Source organism: Apiospora phragmitis (genome assembly GCF_038363925.1).
Source record: "Apiospora phragmitis strain CBS 135458 chromosome Unknown utg000010l:1.0-9815664.0:1.0-9183399.0, whole genome shotgun sequence".
NCBI classification, from domain to species: domain Eukaryota; kingdom Fungi; phylum Ascomycota; class Sordariomycetes; order Amphisphaeriales; family Apiosporaceae; genus Apiospora; species Apiospora phragmitis.
The window spans coordinates 3,556,419-3,573,619 of NW_027117409.1; the positions used below are offsets into that span (position 1 = coordinate 3,556,419).

General features: G+C 53.1%; 7 protein-coding genes across 7 annotated transcripts; 4 read left to right on the plus strand and 3 right to left on the minus strand.

Moving 5' to 3' along the window:
* Positions 1-458: 458 nt before the first annotated feature.
* PG994_010880 (sterol-4alpha-carboxylate 3-dehydrogenase (decarboxylating)) lies at positions 459-1,657 on the minus strand (the record flags this gene model as incomplete). Its single annotated transcript, XM_066862289.1, has 3 exons — positions 459-1,094; positions 1,164-1,346; positions 1,409-1,657. The coding sequence occupies 3 exons, from the start codon at positions 1,655-1,657 to the stop codon at positions 459-461; spliced, it is 1,068 nt and encodes a 355-aa protein (XP_066711399.1).
* Positions 1,658-3,369: 1,712 nt separating this feature from the next.
* On the plus strand, positions 3,370-4,781 carry PG994_010881 (ubiquitin-conjugating enzyme; the record flags this gene model as incomplete). The annotated part of the gene is made up of 2 exons (XM_066862290.1): positions 3,370-3,831; positions 3,897-4,781. The coding sequence occupies 2 exons, from the start codon at positions 3,370-3,372 to the stop codon at positions 4,779-4,781; spliced, it is 1,347 nt and encodes a 448-aa protein (XP_066711400.1).
* Positions 4,782-5,973: 1,192 nt separating this feature from the next.
* PG994_010882 (uncharacterized protein) lies at positions 5,974-6,969 on the minus strand (the record flags this gene model as incomplete). Its single annotated transcript, XM_066862291.1, has 1 exon — positions 5,974-6,969. The coding sequence occupies one exon, from the start codon at positions 6,967-6,969 to the stop codon at positions 5,974-5,976; it is 996 nt and encodes a 331-aa protein (XP_066711401.1).
* Positions 6,970-8,746: 1,777 nt separating this feature from the next.
* PG994_010883 (uncharacterized protein) lies at positions 8,747-10,039 on the plus strand (the record flags this gene model as incomplete). The annotated part of the gene is made up of 1 exon (XM_066862292.1): positions 8,747-10,039. One exon carries the CDS (start codon positions 8,747-8,749, stop codon positions 10,037-10,039), a length of 1,293 nt encoding a protein of 430 aa, XP_066711402.1.
* Positions 10,040-11,244: 1,205 nt separating this feature from the next.
* PG994_010884 (uncharacterized protein) lies at positions 11,245-13,121 on the plus strand (the record flags this gene model as incomplete). Its single annotated transcript, XM_066862293.1, is given in 6 exon segments — positions 11,245-11,418; positions 11,523-11,743; positions 11,758-11,858; positions 11,930-12,369; positions 12,423-12,513; positions 12,574-13,121. The coding sequence occupies 6 exon segments, from the start codon at positions 11,245-11,247 to the stop codon at positions 13,119-13,121; spliced, it is 1,575 nt and encodes a 524-aa protein (XP_066711403.1).
* A 579-nt stretch (positions 13,122-13,700) lies between these two features.
* PG994_010885 (uncharacterized protein) lies at positions 13,701-15,068 on the plus strand (the record flags this gene model as incomplete). The annotated part of the gene is made up of 4 exons (XM_066862294.1): positions 13,701-13,822; positions 13,888-13,993; positions 14,039-14,833; positions 14,901-15,068. Coding segments are annotated over 4 exons (1,191 nt in total), but the record flags the coding sequence as incomplete, so codon positions are not given.
* Positions 15,069-15,406: 338 nt separating this feature from the next.
* PG994_010886 (uncharacterized protein) lies at positions 15,407-17,053 on the minus strand (the record flags this gene model as incomplete). Its single annotated transcript, XM_066862295.1, has 1 exon — positions 15,407-17,053. One exon carries the CDS (start codon positions 17,051-17,053, stop codon positions 15,407-15,409), a length of 1,647 nt encoding a protein of 548 aa, XP_066711405.1.
* Positions 17,054-17,201: the final 148 nt, after the last annotated feature.

Genomic DNA, 17,201 nt, shown 5'->3' on the forward strand with positions numbered 1-17,201 from the left:
TTACGTAGTTAAGGGATAGTAAGGTAGTTGCAGTCGAATCGAGACCGAGGGGCCTTTCAAGCAGGGCGCTCATAATTCCAAAACATCATCGTCATTAGAGTTGCTCTCACGTGTTCCAGCCTATCACATACTGCTATGCGCTTTTTTGTAAAGCATAGTAGCCTTTACTTCCCTGCCATGAGATGCTATCAACCAAGTTATGCCATCTCAAAAAGGGCTGCCGTGGCTTGATCCGGTATTATTAAACTTTCTAATATCTTACAACGCGTTCGTTGTCCACTTCTAGCTGAATTTGCTCCCCAGGCATTGATTATATAATCATGGATAGCTTGCTTGTTATTATTCGGCGACGACAATGGCCCCAAGAACATCCAACAATGACGGTGTTTGTGAGACCTTGCCACTGCGTAATATATTACAGTCCATGTTGTGCATGGAGAGACTATTATTATGCTTGCTTAAGCTTTCTTTTCCTTCTTCCTCTGCTCCAGCGTCCAGGCCACAGCGCGCTGGACGCCCACGTCCAACCCGACGAGGGGCTCGTAGCCGAGCCGTCTCCTGGCCTTGGTGATGTCGTAATAACGGGTCATGCAGCTGTAGATGATGCGCTGGCGGTTGAGGGTGGCGGGCTTCCGGACGAGCCCGAAGTATACCTCGCTGAGGAAGCCGAGCATCAGGCCCGTCTCGCGCGACATAACCCAGGCGCTGCCGGGGCCCTTGTCGCTGCCCGCGGCGTGCCACACGGCGCGCGTGAAGTCCCAGAAGTAGACGGGCTGCCCGTTGGTCACGAGGAAGGCCTCGCCGTCGACGCGCTCGTGGTCGAGGGGCTGCGTCTCGGCGGCGGCGGTCACGAGCAGGGCGCGCGCCGCTAGCAGGTGCGCGTGGGCGACATTCTCGACGTAGGTGAAGTCGAACAGGTTGTGGTTCTCGCCAATTTGTACATTGTGTTTCCCTTGCTCGTAGATGTTTACCATGTGGTAGATGGCCTGCATATCACCTTCGCCGAAGATGCCAGAGGGTCGGATAGAGGCTGTCAGGAGATTTGGGGCCGTCTCGGATCGGTTTGCGGCAAGGGCTATGGACTCAGCTTCGGCCTAGATGAGTGACAAGATATCGTTAATTACGGCGCGCGGTTTTGGTAGAACAGTATTGTGCGATCATACCTTGGTCTCCGAGTAATACTCGCTCTGCATCTTGCCCCGAATGACGGGGTAGGTCTCGTTCGCATTGATCAGGTCGTTTCTGTTGTCGCTCATAATGCTTGCCGAGCTCGTGAAGACCAGGGCCTTGACCCCGGTCTGCTGGCAGGCCGTCACCACATTCCGCGTACCGTCGATGTTGACGCGCTGGAAGAGGTCGTGGCTGACGTTGCCGCTGCCCTGGGCGGGGGCGAGGCCGTGTGGATGACGACGTCGGGCTTGATGCGTCCGAACTCCTTGACGAGCTGGTCGCTGTCGGTGATGTTGGCGTCGACGTACTCGACGCCGTCCGACTCAGGGCGCCGGTTCTTGGTGCATTGCAGATCCAAGACACAGACGTGGCTGCAGCTCCAGCTGCGGAGAAGCAGGTTGACGACGTGGTGGCCCAGGAAACCACAGCCGCCGATGACGACGACGCGGCCGAGGCTGAGCTTCTGCTGGTGCTTTTCGGTGGCCATGGTCGCGGAATTGTACTATTGGGCTGGATGGCAATTTGCGCTGGAATTGGAACCGTTGGGATGGAGTAATTGGCAGAAACGACAGCTTTTGCTCACCTGCGGCGGTCCAGCTTTGGTGATGGTATGGCGCCCGGGGTCATTTACTTATCGGGTGGAATGGAGTGATCGGCCAGGGGTCCCTCCCTAATTGACTTGGCTCACCGCCCTGTAATTTAATAGGTATTTCGGGGGTGTCGACCGATCCGAGCCGGTGCGGTAAGGCGGAACTGGAACTGGAGCTCCATCACGATACCATGCTATGGATACACTTGTTAAATATAGCAGCAACCCAGAACTTACTTCTGTACATAACCTGCCTGGACGTAGGATGATAGAGTTGCTGCCTTACATATGTACTGATCCCCGTCAACTTGGCGACCACTTTGACCTGTCAGGCTACCAAGGGCACAAAGGCTCAGTCCAACTGCAACGCTGTACAGTAAGGCGGATGGATTCGGTCTGATACAGGCTCGGGCCGCATAACAAAATTGATGATTACGGAGCGGACTTGGAGGAACCATACAGATGAAATTTGAAGGGTACGAGTGCTATGCTCTATGCGATGCGAAGAAGAATATTATTTTCTTTCTTTTTTGTTCTATCTTTTATCCAGAGGCATGCAATTGATAATCAAGTATGGATGGAAAATGCTGAATATCGACCAGATTCGTGTAAGTCGAGAGTAAGAAGTACTTACGTCAAATCGGCATGGCCTGACTACCTCATGTATATAAGCTGTCCAATATATGCGACGTGGTTCAAACAGCCGTGCTTGAGGTATGCAGACGCTTACTTGTCTTGCATCCATTGAAGATAGCCTGTAAACTGTGAATGATGCCGCCCTATAAGACGACAACACACAATGGGGCGGAAGGCAACGTGGTGAAGAACCTTAGGCAAGCACGTCGGGCGTTGGTGCCCCGCACTAGTCTCAACCCCACCACTGCTAGCTAGGCTTAGGGACGCTCCCTGAATTCCATCTTGAATGACCTCAGCTTTGCTGCCGTCACAGAGAGATCGCAGGTACCTTAATTGTATGCACCAGGTCCAGCTTCGTTTGTAGACATTAATCAAGGTAGGCATCCAGACCGGCCTTGTTAGGCTTCCCTTCAGCTTGATCTCTACCTAAATGTGCCTTCTATCGCTTCGGTCCCAGGCCTAACTGCACATTATGATCAAATATGTACTCCGTATAATGCCGGTAATTCCCTCGAATAATGCATTATGCCATAAAAAAAGGTTTCATGAGGATAATATTATTCAGTTAAGGTAGGTGTTCAGATACCTCTATTTGAATAATGCGCTTATACCGTATTATAGTGAATATCATATTATGCGGTTACAGCATTTCCCAACCCTGCCTACTACGAACCTTCCGCTGGTAACCCCTCCCTACGTGGAATAACCTCAGGTCCTGAACCGCCTCTCTGTTGTTCCCTTCGTTATTTTCTTCTGCCTATTCTCGTTTCGCCCCTCTTCAAATTCTGTTACCTGGACAGAGAACTACCATCCCCCACCATCGCTGATACCGAACTCAAATTGTGTTTCGATACCGCCCCAGCACTACGGTAGTTCCTTCCCTTCCTTTTTGATGCGGTACAGCCTTACATCGTCATATTCTACGGTCTTGGCCGACGTGACCTACAAACGATTGTTTCATCCGAGTCGGCACCATGGCGGACCAGTCCATCATCCGCATCACCAAGGAAATTAGCGACCTCCAAAAGAACTCAGACCTCTCGTTGGCCGTGGCCTTTCGGGATCGAGATGTGCGTAATGTAAGGACCATGATCATCGGCCCCCACGAGACTCCCTACGAGTTCGGCTTCTTCGAGTTCGCCGTCAAGTTCAATAAGGAATACCCGCGCAAGTCACCTGCAGTTACCGCCATGACCACGAGCAACGGCCGGTGTCGCTTCAACCCAAACATATACGCCAACGGCAAGGTCTGCCTATCCATCCTAGGTACTTGGAGGGGCGAGCGAGGTGAGGAGTGGTCTGCTGCGCAAGGTCTGGAATCTATTCTTCTCTCCATCCAGAGTCTCATGTCGTCCAACCCGTACGAGAACGAGCCAGGCTTCGAGGATGCCAACGAAGAGCACGACAAGAAGGCGCAGAAGGAATACGTAGCCAAGGTAAGGCATCCGGTGTTCTTGCTAGGCTGGCTAGTGGAGCGCCCATCCAACTGACACGTCCACAGATTCGACACGAGACACTCCGTATTTCCGTCATCCAGCGCATGGAAGAATACCTTGGCATCACTGGTAACAGTGTCCAGCCGACCTCGATCGTGAATAATGACGACTATGATCTTGACATGGCCGATGAAGACATTGATGAGTCGTTGGTACCCTGGGAGCCATTTAAAGACCTGGTTAAACACCGCTTTCTCTGGTACTATGATTCATACCTCGAGGCCATTGAGAAGGCAAAGAAGGAAGTCAAGGACGGGCAGGCCTTTGATCGTATGCCGTTCGAGGGTTCGAGCAACATCATGGACGGAAAGTTCAATTACACGGAGCTCGAGCGCCGCCTTCGACACATCAAGGCTACTCTGGAGTCGGAATCAGATAGATGGGCATCAGAAGGCCTCCACCCGAAGGTTAAGGATGGCACGGTGGCTGTAAATCTCGCTCGTCAGTTTGAACAAATTCAAGAGTCATACAAGCGAAGCGAGGTGCCTCACAGTGTCGAACTGGAGAACGGCAACCCGTTCGTGTGGAACTTGACGTATTTCGGACGTCCTATGACGAACCTTGACGGAGGCTCGTTCCGTTTCAAGCTCAGGTTCAGCCCTCGCTTCCCCGAAGAGCAACCCTCTGTCAAATTCGAGACACGAGTGTTTCACCATCGTATTGCCGAAGATGGTACGCCTTGTTATACGCCAAACCCTTCACGTCGTGAAGACATCAAACAGCACATAGATGCCGTCATCAATGCCCTAGAGGAAGAGCAACCACCGTACGATCCACGGACGATAGTCAACCCCGAGGCCTATAAGCTATTCTGGGGAACTCCTGAAGACCGAAAGATGTACAACCGCCGCCTTCGCCGGTCTGTCCAGCAGAGCATAGAGGACTTATAAGAGGGCCTTTTGGTCGTCATCTTTACTCGTTCTTGCGATGTGTACTTTACGAACCAGACGCGTACTACCCCATGCGTTAAAGCGGGTTTGACCAACTGATGATTTACGCTTTTTGATGTTCACGACTGCAGATTCCCAGGGGTTTCTTTAATATCCATTTGCGTTTTGCAGCTGGCTGGTGGTGGTATCATAAGGCGTTTGAGGATAGCGGACGGAGTGGATGGCCACCATCGGGGAACACGGTCACTGGCATGGATAAAGGCATCACTGGTAGATCCAGGCTCTGATTCCCAGTTTCAGGCCTTCGAAAGCGTGTATGTTTTGCTGGCAAGGCTGAAAGGAAGACCAGCAGTTCCCATAATATGAAGAGATAGCGTTTCTTGCAAAAATCACTTCCTGCCATGCTGGATCGGCTTCTTGTCGTTGAATTCTACTCGAGTCCAATCAGGTGAGATCTCAGCTCCACGGCAGATACAACATAACTGCTTGTGGCATCCAGAGTTGATCAATCACCGTAGTCACGCCATATTCTGGACCCAAGTCGTGAAAGAAATATATAGCACAAAAGCCGGAGGGGCATGCGAACGATGAAGATTGAGATTGGGTGTCTGAGTGCAATTAGCAATAATTAGAGGACCCTTGAATCGTTCCACTTTTTGAAGACATGATTAAGCAGACAGACTACATGGGTAATGTTTATAATGGCGACTTCTATCTATATCTCTCATGCCAGACCACGGGGGTAGCAGGGTCTATCGAAGCTGCCAGCCCATAATCATCCAAATGTTTCGTGGTACTTGCTTGATGTTGTGATGTTACATCGTCGATGTATGTATGCTGTTGAGTTCATGGATGCTGGTCTAATCCGGCATAATACCTGGGCTCATCTCCCCAGTTGTAATTTTGCCATGTCACTATGCTCTTATCTCATACCAGAATCACTGCTGTTGCCCTGCACTTCTCATGCAGTAACAAACTGGGCAGGTGTGGTATCACCATTTGGAACTATTACAACGAGCCTAGGTATGTGATCTTGGATGCCGCGATGGTATGTTGGGTAAAAGCTAACGATGGCACGACTGTACGAGGCAATACTTGCTAGTGAGACCGGTTGCGCTGCGCAGCAATGCTTGTTGCATACCATGTTCGCAGCGCAGGTCGCGTGCATCTTCAAGAGCAGACGGGCAAGCCTTCATCGAGGTGGACCTTTCGGTTTCTTGCGCTCAATCTTGTCGCGCAAGGGATTGTACGGCGCTGCTACGCCAACCACTTCCTCTTGCTTGCCAGCCCCTGTAAACTCGTAACGACCATCGGGTGTGACCGTTACAGGAGCACCTTGACTCGGTCGGGCCAGCTGTTCGCTGTGTAGTCTGTCCAGCGACTCACCTGTGACTGCGTATTGCGACCAATTGATAGGCGGGCATCGATACACATTTTGCGCAGCGGGCAAAGTTGACCAAGGCTTTGATTCACGCTTGGTCGTAGTCTCGTCATTTTCGTCTTTGATTCGAGTGTCTTCGTCCGCCCCTGACGAGGACGAGGACGAGGACCAGGATGAGCCAGGGCGTCCTGCGCCGGCTGTATCGCCCGCCATGCGCACCCCGCCACTCTGCAGGTCGGCGATGAAGGCCTCCGGGTTTTCCAGGGCGGCATCCTTTGCCTTCTGCAGGGCGACCATGTCCTTCTTGGCATTGTTGCTTTGCATCTGAAGAATAGATATAGCAGACTTGAGAGCCAGGACATCAGGGTTTATGTCGAACTCAATGGGCTCCAGCGGTGGGGGTGCAACGACAGTTTGCGCGGGATGCGAAGAGTAGGCATACGACTGGCGCGGAGGAGGGAACTGAACCGGGTTGAGCGGCGGTGTGATCGGGCTCACAGGTGGCCGCGGCGGCGAAGAAGGTGCAGTACTCTGTGCGGCTCTGGCTACGGGTGTCGTCGCAGCTGGCGGCGGTCTTTGTGGAACGGTGGGTACCGGTACTGGACTCTTGGTCGAGGGGGTATTTGAGGCTGGTTGTCCTGGGAGGGTTCCAGTGGGCGCAGAAGACGCCATGGGAGCAGTTCGAGCTGTAGTGGCACCTGAGTTGTTGGTGGTTGGCGGCGCATAGCCGGCGATATTGGGCACTGGGACGGGTACTGGCGTCTGAGGGATGCCAGTCCCGTCCGTGTTGAGGGTAAGACCCGGCATCGCAGACGCAGACGCAGACGCAGACGCAGACGCAGACGCAGACGCAGACGCAGACGCAGACGCAGACGCAGACGCAGACGCAGACGCAGACGCAGACGCAGACGCAGTTGCCGTTGCCGTTGCAAAAGGGGGAAGTTGGTGTAGATGGGCCAAATATGAAATAGGCGTTGGAAATTAGCCAAGTAGGCTGTGTCAAAGTAAAATCGAAGGCGCGTGGAGCCGAATATCCCAGATCCGACATTGTCAAGGCAAGTCGGAATCACGGGTCGGTGGAAGACTGGAGTGACAATGACGCCACAAGGTCAATAGCACGAAAGCGGGGAAATCCGAAGAAGGCTAGCCCCTGACGCAGTGTCTGGTAGGCTGTAGAACCTCGAGATTCTGGCAAAACGTGTGTACGATGGCGAGATTTTCTTGCGAACTAGTAAAAACTTGCACGCATAGACCGAAGTCGCGCAGAATGTTGCGCAAAGGACGCCTACTCTTCAGGGGTTAAGAAGTTAAAAGTGAAGTTGGGAGAAAGGAAAGGACTTGGGCGAGGACTCGACCTAAAGGCAGTGGACCCAGCCCAACCTTCCAGTCAAGTTTGAAGTCAGACACGCCTCGGGACTAATTTGGAAACACCCGACTTGACGGGTCAGCGTTGTGGACCCCGACTCATCGGGAGATCTACATACATCTATGTACCTTGATCATCATCCATGCACGTGGGGGGTGGGGGGCGGCGGCAGCACTCCTCTCAACTGCCTCTAGTAGTAAAGCCACTAGACAATACTTGCCCGTCTGGATTTGATTGGATTTGCTTTTCAGTCCATCAAGACTTGATTCTTCCTCAGCCTCGGTAGTCCCTACCAGTCATGATCAATGATGTACTGTACTAGTAGTTGCATAGGTATGCGGGGATGCACGCAGTCCAGCGGCCGTCACAGAAGCAAGCGCATACTGATATTGGGCAGCTTTGCTCACAAATCAATAAATGCATAGTTGCGTGGGCGGCAGGCGTTGGCTGGACATGGCGGGTTTGCTTATATGTAGGTACATTAGGTACTTAGTTGATCGACTTGCAGAACAAACTGACTGTAATTGCTTCCATCAGACATCGCCGTCGTTTGCGCCTTCCTCACACGATATAATATTGGTAGGTTTGTCTGTCATACACGCCATTCTTTTATTCGATTGCCATGTGCGACTCGCGTGTTTCGGCTTCCTGCAGCATTTGACTCTCCCCTAAACTATAATAAGTCCTTTTAATCCAAGTCCTCTCGAAGCCTCGGAGCCCCGAAGCCTCAAAAACCCTGGTCTCGACGATTCACCAAAGTGACACCACCACACGATAACTCCCTCCTGTGTCTCTCGTGTCTTTCACACCACTAGCAACGCTGGATCTGTCGTGTACTATCCGGTCCTCCATTCCCGCCAGCTTTAGCAAGGATCTCAGCCAAGTATTGCACAAGGTCTTACATCCACATACGAGCGTCGTCAATATTGCCTCTGCTGCTTGTATGATTGGATTGTTGTTGTCGTACACTCAGCTGGATAACTGCTCTTTGAGGAGGACGTTGGGTGTCGTCTCGCAGCTTTGATTGCCTGCAGTCAGACGGAGGAACCTTGCCTCTGCAAGCCCCAAGCTTCTCGTGGCAATACCCCCAAAACCAACTATTATCCTACAGCTGACCCGAGACCTGTCGAGGACCTGCCCCTTAAGGTTGGAGTGCTAGAAACCCCGCGGCACTAGGTACAAGTCTCGTGGCTAGCCCCCTTAAAGTCTCCGGTTACCATGGTGGCTTTGGGCCGTCTACGGAAGTCGAAGACGCCCACCGTCTTCGAATCGCCAATAGCAGACGATAACTTACCGCCACAGAGTTCAGTCTGTCAGCAACTGTTTACCGCACCTACTCCCCGGAACTTTTCCTATCCCATAGGTATATCTACCGGCTCTCGCACACAAAACTGCCCGCATACATCGAACCGGGAAAGCTCAAACTGTGGTCAAGTGTGCGAGGTCTTCAGTCCCTCCCTCCACTCCTGCTCGAAAGGCCGCACGTGGTCAGAGGAAACTTCCTTTTTCAAGGGTGGTCAGCATCCACACGCCCAACCACACAAGCACGAGGGGAAGTTCGCAATTCAGCGTCAGCTCGATCAACTAGATCTGAACAAGCCCTCCAAGGAGAGGGAGAGCACCAGGAAGAAGCAGCGTAGAAGCACATTGCTCAGCCTGTCTGCGTCTTACACGCGAAGTACAACGTCGATAGGAGATATTTTGGAGGCAAAGGAGACGAAAGAACCAAGTTACAATCCGAACAAGGCGTCAAAGGTCTTTTCGTTTGGCGATTATACGTTACCTCCCAAGCCCCCACGATTCAAGCGCACCTCTTTAATTCAGCATAAGACGGCCTCATCGTTTGACGCATCACAGCTGGTTCGAGTCTATACGACCAGCCCGCATCGCCCAGCCTCAAGCTCTCAAACCTGTGCCCCTCCGGCCAAAGCACCAGAGCCGGCTCTTGAAGCGTTCCCCTCATATGCCTGGGAGCATATCGGGGGCGATAGCATACCTCGAAGTCAGCTCACTGAGCACCATCCCGCACCCAAGCTCTCCAAAATGGGTCCCAACGATAACAAAGTTGCAGCCGCGGACCGTCGCCCTAGCAACGGCGGGAGGTCAAGGGGTAATTCGACTTCGGAAGTCGACAAGCGGAAAGGGAAAGAGGGGAAAGGGCGGTGGTTGACCCAACTGAAGGAATGGGTATCGGTATCTGAGCCTTCGACCCAAGCATTCAAGCAGCACAGAAAGGGCACTTACCAGCGAGCTGGCATTGCGCTGGATGATCCTCGAGCGGGAGCGAAGCTCCATATTCCCACCACGACTCTGCCATCAAATGCCATCAAGCCTTCTGGCCGTGGTCCAGAGCCCGAAGAGGTTGCCAAAAGAAATACAGACAATAAAAAGAGAATTCGTCAGTCATTCAGTACCACTGGGGGCACATCGCAAGGATCGCGCTCTAGCACGAGCCAACATTCATCGATGAGCAGCCTCCCGATGCATTGTTACCCGAGAGAAGATGCCTGATCAGAGAATGAATGAGGCTATGTTTGCGGGGCTCTTTCCAGGGGCTCCTTAGATCTGTATTACAACATGGCTTACTCCCATCAACGGCTGTTTCCAGGGCTTGTCCCCAAATTGCGGTCGATGTATAGTTGTCTTCACAGGTCTGGCCAGCTACAAGCATGAAACTCTGTAGGCTGGCGCTGTGTCGTGTTGGAAGATCCTCGCGGCATGCAATTGCGGTGGCAGAAGGTTACGATTATGATATGGTGGCTGGGCAGTGATAAGACTATGCGTGGCGTTTGGAGTTGTCTTTTTTGTCTTTTTGGAATTGTATGCGCCTAGTTTCCGGATCTGGAATGCTCTGATAGCCAAAGTAAACCTACTTAATTACTACGAAAGTGGGATACCATATGAGGGATTCGCACATATGTATAGGTATCCAATGTGTCAGCAATGGGAGAGCCGCAGGCTAACATGCTACCTAAGCTATAACTGAGTGTTCACTTTTTATCTTCAAGGCTATCAAACAAGGAAGCTCGCGCTTCAGTCAGTGGTGGCTGGGAATGTCAAGAACTGTCTTGTAATTGATAACTTATACACGTACCTCTTATCTGTTCCTCGGGCCTTAGATGCCTTTGTCTTAGCGGGGCACAAGAAAGTATCATAAAAGCGCAGGCGGGGAGAGGCAGCCTGAAGCTTAGTGTGGGTTGGGACTGCCGAATGACGTACTTGATTGCTTTTTCCAGCTTTTGCTATGCCACCATTCGAGGGTGATCTGGGATCGAGCATGGCATCCTGGCATCCTGGCATCCTGGCCAATGCCTCCCCAAAGCGCATGGGAATTGGGACAAGCGCCATACTACCGGATGGGAATCCGGACTAAACTCTCCTACGGGCCAGCCACGAGCCTCGCTAAATAAGTGCTTTTGCTGCATTAACCTAGAGCATCCCATCTGCTTCCGCCTGGCTGGAAATGGGCGGGATTGGTCGCATGTTCTGGTGTAGTATCTGCTTGCGTCACTATGGCCTAACCTCGACGTTGGACATACACACTGTCCTCTATTCTGTAACCCGGGCAATTTCAAAGATATCCTCCCTCTCTCATTCCCATTGTTTTATTGTGCTCTATATTTCTAGAACCGGTTGATCGCCACGCACGAGCTCCCTCGAGGTCTCGTTTCTGCTAGAAATAGTCCGCATCCCTGCCCAAGAAGATCAGGCGCACAATGAGCCATCTTTGGGGTTCGTCCAGGAAGGACGACGGCGACAACAACGGCGCCGAAGACGCCGACAGCTCGGTGCGGGAGTCGCATGATAACGGCCGGGTCGCCAACGAGCACACCCGACTGCTTCCTAACAGAGTTGAGAGCACGACTATTCTCAGCCCGGACGATCCAGCGGTACGCGATGATGCAACATTCCAGTGAAAATGGGATGGGATGGGATTGACAACAGTTTATTACCAGAAGTAGGAAGAGCTGACCAAACGAAACTTTCTCATTAGGTATCGCCGTACAACCTGTGGTCTGTCCGAATCGTCCGATGGATCACCATCTTCCTCACCCTCGTCACCTTCGTCTGGTGGATCCTCCAGCTGGTCGGCCAGTTCGTGACGCCGCCAGGCTTCCACACGCGCGGTTCGGGCTTCTTCGCCTTCAGCTATGCCAGCATAACCCTGTCCAACCTGCTCTTTAGCCTGGTGTTCTTCGCCATCCCTCCAAGTCCGTGCGCATCCTTAGCATCGTCATGAGCGCGTTGCTGCTGGTCCAGACGGTCCTGCTGCTGGCCGTCGAGAAGACTCGGCATGAAGAAGGATGGGTGGGCATGGTCTCGGTGCTCTGTAAGCAATAATATTGAAACTAGGGGGGACAATTCATAACGAGGACGCAACTAATATCTCATGATTTACAGGGGCATTCCTGATTGCTGTCTGGGTGTTGGTCACAGACCGCTTGGTGCTCTGGGGCAAGCACGAGGAGGAGGAACGACTTACTGGCCGGGCAGAGACGCGGCGCAGTCTGGGAGAATGGTCGGCGGTCCTCGTCTCGACGCTTGCCATGATTGTTCTGACCGTGGCTCTCTTCCTGACGACTTGCACCCTTATACTCCGAGCTCTCGACGCTGGCCTCGCCCCTCCGGGGACTCGATACTGGGTTGATGGTGACAAATATCTGATTCATGTGTACTGCCATGGTAACCAGACAGACTCCGAGGGTACCAAGCTGCCAACGGTACTGCTCGAGGCCGGAGAGGGCACGATTGAAGACGGGCTCTGGCAATTCGCCGATAATGCAGTCAACAACGGCTCCATTAGCAGATACTGTTTTGTCGACCGACCTGGCTTCGGATGGGTAGGTTGAAGGCATTTTATAATTCCTTAAGGAGATGCTGATCAACTTCTAAGAGTGATACCGCGCCGTCCCCGCTATCCGCCGGTATGGCGGTGGAAGCTGTAAGCGAAGCTTTGGCTCGAGCTGGGGAAGATGGACCCTGGGGTGAGGCAACTCCACAGATCCTCGTGCTTTCCGCAGTCAACTAATCGAACATGACAACAGTTTTGCTTAGTGCTGGCATTGGCTCGGTTTATTCACGCATCTTCTCCTCGCGCAACGGGGAGCTGATCAAAGGGCTCCTGATGATTGACCCCTTACATGAAGACTTGCTGTACCGAGTCGGCGCCCCTGGCCCTGGTTTCTTCCTCTGGCTACGAGGTATCCTCAGCCCGCTAGGCCTGGACCGAATCCCGGGCGCTCTGTTCAAGGGCCGAAACAAAGAGGACCGCGTATGGGGCCGGTCGGCCTACCAGACGGGCAAGTTCATCTTCGCGAAGCTGCAGGAGAACCTGGTGGCCGACACCCTGACGAAGCGCGACGTGTCCAGCAGCAGTGCGATCCAGTACAAGGAGGCGCCGCTTACTATCATCAGCTCGGGCGAGGAGATGCGGCGCGATGATGCGTGGGAGGAGGCCCAAAGGGATCTGACGGGACTCACGCACAACTTGAAGCACTGGGACATTGTGAAGAAGGCGCCTCATGAGGTGTGGACGACGTTGGAGGGACGCGAGACGATGGAGAAGAGGCTGAAGCAAATGGTGTATGCTTAATTGGTCGGCTTGGGAAAGCGTAAGGTTGCCTTTTTGGATGGAATTGCCTAGGTAGGTTAGGTAATTTTGCTGTTGTGAGCCCGATAGTAGTAGATTGATACCACCCCCGCGTTAGCATGGCAGCATGTTTTGTTTTGAATAATAAATGTTTACTTAAATCAACCGAGATAAATACACAAGAGAATCATGCAATGAAAGATGGTATCGAAACATGTCATTATAAGCCGTATACAAGTAAGGAATACATGTCTCTTGTTCATTCATGTTGGACCTCTCTGAGGTGATCATGTGTAAGCTGGAGAGCGAGGGGAGCCTAGACTGGGAGCTAGGTACCTACATAGTACTGATGCCCCCACCATCGCCCGTCGCCCGATGTTAATGTAGCCTGCAGGGATCTTAATTGATTTCTCGTCAGTCGCGTCACGAACGCGTACTTTTCCAAGCTCCGAAAGACAGGCCACACAGCTTGTCCGTGTCAGAATAGCATCTACAAGCGACCACGTCACCTCCAGACGAGCACCACGGAATTAATTCCTCCCAAGAGTGCATAGGAGTTTCATTAGATCCATTGTCTCCAGAGCCGCTGTGATGGCAAGCTTCTTCGACCTCAAGGCGCGCAAAGCCGCCGCAGCAAACGGGTCTGGGCCGAAAGCCGACGACAAGAAGCAGAACACGAGACGGCAACCTTGGGTGGAGAAATAGTGAGTTGCACTCAATCAACAGAGATATTTGCATATCCGATACTGACTGTAGTCCTCTGGTATAGCCGTCCGAAAACATTGAGCGACGTCACAGCCCAAGATCACACAGTCAATGTGCTCCAGAGGACATTGCAAGCTTCCAATGTAATGTCCAACATGATCAACGCTGGAGTATTTACGGAAAAGCTGTGACTGACAAATATTATTTATATGTAGCTTCCACATATGCTCTTTTACGGACCGCCAGGTACCGGCAAAACATCCACGATCCTTGCGCTGGCGAAGGAGCTTTACGGACCCGAGATGATCAAGTCACGCGTGCTCGAGCTCAACGCTTCGGACGAACGTGGTATCTCCATAGTCCGCGAGAAGGTGAAGGACTTTGCACGAATGCAGCTCACGAACCCGCCCGCCGGCTACAAAAGCCGCTATCCATGTCCCCCCTTTAAGATCATTATCTTGGATGAGGCCGACAGCATGACCCAAGATGCGCAGAGCGCCCTCCGACGGACCATGGAAACCTACAGCAAGATCACACGCTTCTGTCTTATCTGCAACTACGTGACACGCATCATCGACCCGCTGGCCTCGCGCTGCAGCAAATTCCGGTTCAAGAGTCTGGACCAGGGCAACGCCAAGAAAAGACTGGAGGAGATCGCAGAAAAGGAGGGTGTGGGCCTCGAGGACGGCGCGGTCGACGCCTTGATTAAGTGCAGCGAGGGCGATCTGCGGAAGGCTATTACGTACTTGCAGAGCGCCGCGAGGCTTGTCGGTGCAATCGAGAAGGACCAGGACGGTGGCGACAGCGCCGATGATGCCATGGATGTGGACCGAAAGACAGTCTCCGTGGCGATCGTGCAGGATATCGCTGGCGTGGTACCTGAAGATACCATCATCTCACTCCAAAAGGCCATGCAGCCGAGGTCGGCAGGTGCGACATACCAGGCCGTTGCGAAGATCGTTGAAGATATGGTGGCCGACGGCTGGAGTGCCACTCAGGTTGTCACACAGGTAAGGCACAGGCTTTCGCTGCAGCGATTTGCTATTCTAGACGCTAACAACATACTCCCTCTTTTAGCTTTACCACTCCGTGCTCCAGGATGAGACAATACCGGATCTGCAGAAGAATAAGATCACACTGGTATTCTCCGAGGTGGATAAGCGATTACTTGATGGTGCCGATGAGCATCTCTCGATCCTGGATCTAGCTCTGAGAATCTCTAACATCCTGAGCGGAAAGGGCTGAAAATGTGTTAGTAAGACAAGGGGATTGTCTCATAGTCTAAATCGCGGGCAAGCCATGTTTTCTGCGTTATGAAATTCGCCTCACTAGATCTCTTCAACCCAGGGGCTAGAGAGATGACCGCTCAGATGTAAGAGAGGCGTGTGCTAATAGAAGATGCTTTGAGCTGCTACCATCTTGATTTGAGGCTAAGGCTACCGACTGCCTGATCGGAGCAGTGCACATCCTTAATTCTACAATACATTTATTGCCCAGCAGTCTGTTCATGTAGCGATTTGCTATACCCCAATCTCCATGTATACAGTATTATGTTGAAGTCCTTCAAACGGTCTTCAGGGATCTTATTCGTTAATAGCCCCCAAGTTTCCGTCCAGATGAGACCATATGGTCTTGGGTAGCTTTTTCTGCTCCTCCTCCTCTCGTGCCTTTATCTCAATTGCCCTTTTCGAAGGACTCTTGATAGTCTGCGCATCTTCCGCAGCAGTGTCCTGGTCTTGCTCGGACCGCTGCTGCACTTCTTCCACGTCGATCATCAGCAGCTTGCAGACCTCGTCGATGGCGCCGCGGGCCTCGTCGATCGAGAGCATGCCCTCTTCGACCTTCTCGGCCACCATCTCGAGGGTGGCGATCTTGGCCGAGTCGGCGGCGTAGATCCAGGGCTCGACCTGCTTCGCGACGCCCAGCTTGGACACGCGCGTCGCCTCGCCGAAGCTGAGGTTGCGCCGCGCGGGCGACTTGTTGCGGGCGGCCGCAGGGTACTTGGGCAGCAGCTGGCTCTCTTGGGTCAGGTGCTCGAGGGCCAGCTTGGCGTCCTCCTGCTGCCGCGCCAGGCTCGTGTTGATGTGCGTCTTCTCCTCGATCGCGGCCTTCTGCTCGCGGGACAGGGCTTGGATCTTCTCCAGATAGGGGGTGAGTAGATAGGCGTAGGGCGGTGGTGCCGTCGGCGTCGCCGCTGCTGATTTGCCTCCGACCTCCTGCTGCTTGTTGTCGGCCCCTGATGAGGGAGGTTCGTCCAAGTCGGAAGGTTTTACACTGTCGTGCTTGGCCATAAGGGCTATGATTTCTTTGCGAAGTTCCACATGGCGCGTGTACTGCTCCTGAATACCGGCCAAGCGCTCATCCAGGTTGACCGTATGGTTTCCTCGACCAGTGTCTTTTAGCGGTGTCCCACCGACTGCGTCCCCATTGTCGTCGCCGGCCTTACGCAGTTGCGATTCTATCCAGTTGATTAGGGTGGTCTTGACGGCGTTGAGGGCTTGTAGTTTGGCCTCGGGGCTGAGAGTCTTGGGGTCCAGTGGATCTTTCGCTTGCGCGGCGTCGTATTCCTGCTCAACTTTCCGAGCTACTAACTTATTCCGCAACACGGTCTTCTTCAGTTTCTGGAGAAGGCCCTGAAGTTCCGCTTCTGTCACCTCGTCGTGGCTCATTGTGAATCCATCGATTAACTCCTTGGGCACTTCTGGCAGCGGCTTACAGTCCTTGTACATGGTTTCCGGATCCAGGAAGTCTGGCATTCCAGCAGGCTGTTGCTCCAGCTGTTCCATATACTTCTGAGCAATGTCCAGCTTCTCGGACCGCTGTCGAAGCTCGGCCACCTCCAGGTGCAGTTCTAGCAAGCTGTTGCTGCTGTTGCTGCCGCTTTCGGCGTCCCTCTCGGGATGGTGCTGCTTTTTGAGGGGCGCCGCTGTGGGTATACTCCGTAGCTCGTCGTGCGCTTGGGCGAACTCCAGACGCGCCTTCAGGTTCCGCCGCACGGCTTCCACGTACCGTCTCTGAAGGCCTTGGAGATGCCCCGACTCGGACGAGACCTCGATCGTGTCCGGGTCGACCAGCGAGAGCGGTGCGCTGATCTGGTCCTCGCCGAGGCTCTGCCCGAGTTGCACCGCCATCAGCTTCTGGATCATCAGGACCTCATCGCGAGGCCGGATGCGGTTTTCTAGGCCATCGATGAGCTTCTGTCCAAGCCGCTCGACCTTTTCATCATCCATGGCCGCTATGTAAGTTGTATGCGCTAGCGGGGAGAGGGATACTTTGTTTAATGTTGACCGCAAGTCTGAGGAGATTGGCTTTTGAGAGTAGGCCAACGTGTCGGTCGGCTTATTTTATGACCCGGCTTAGAACGGCAATTGTCCCCAG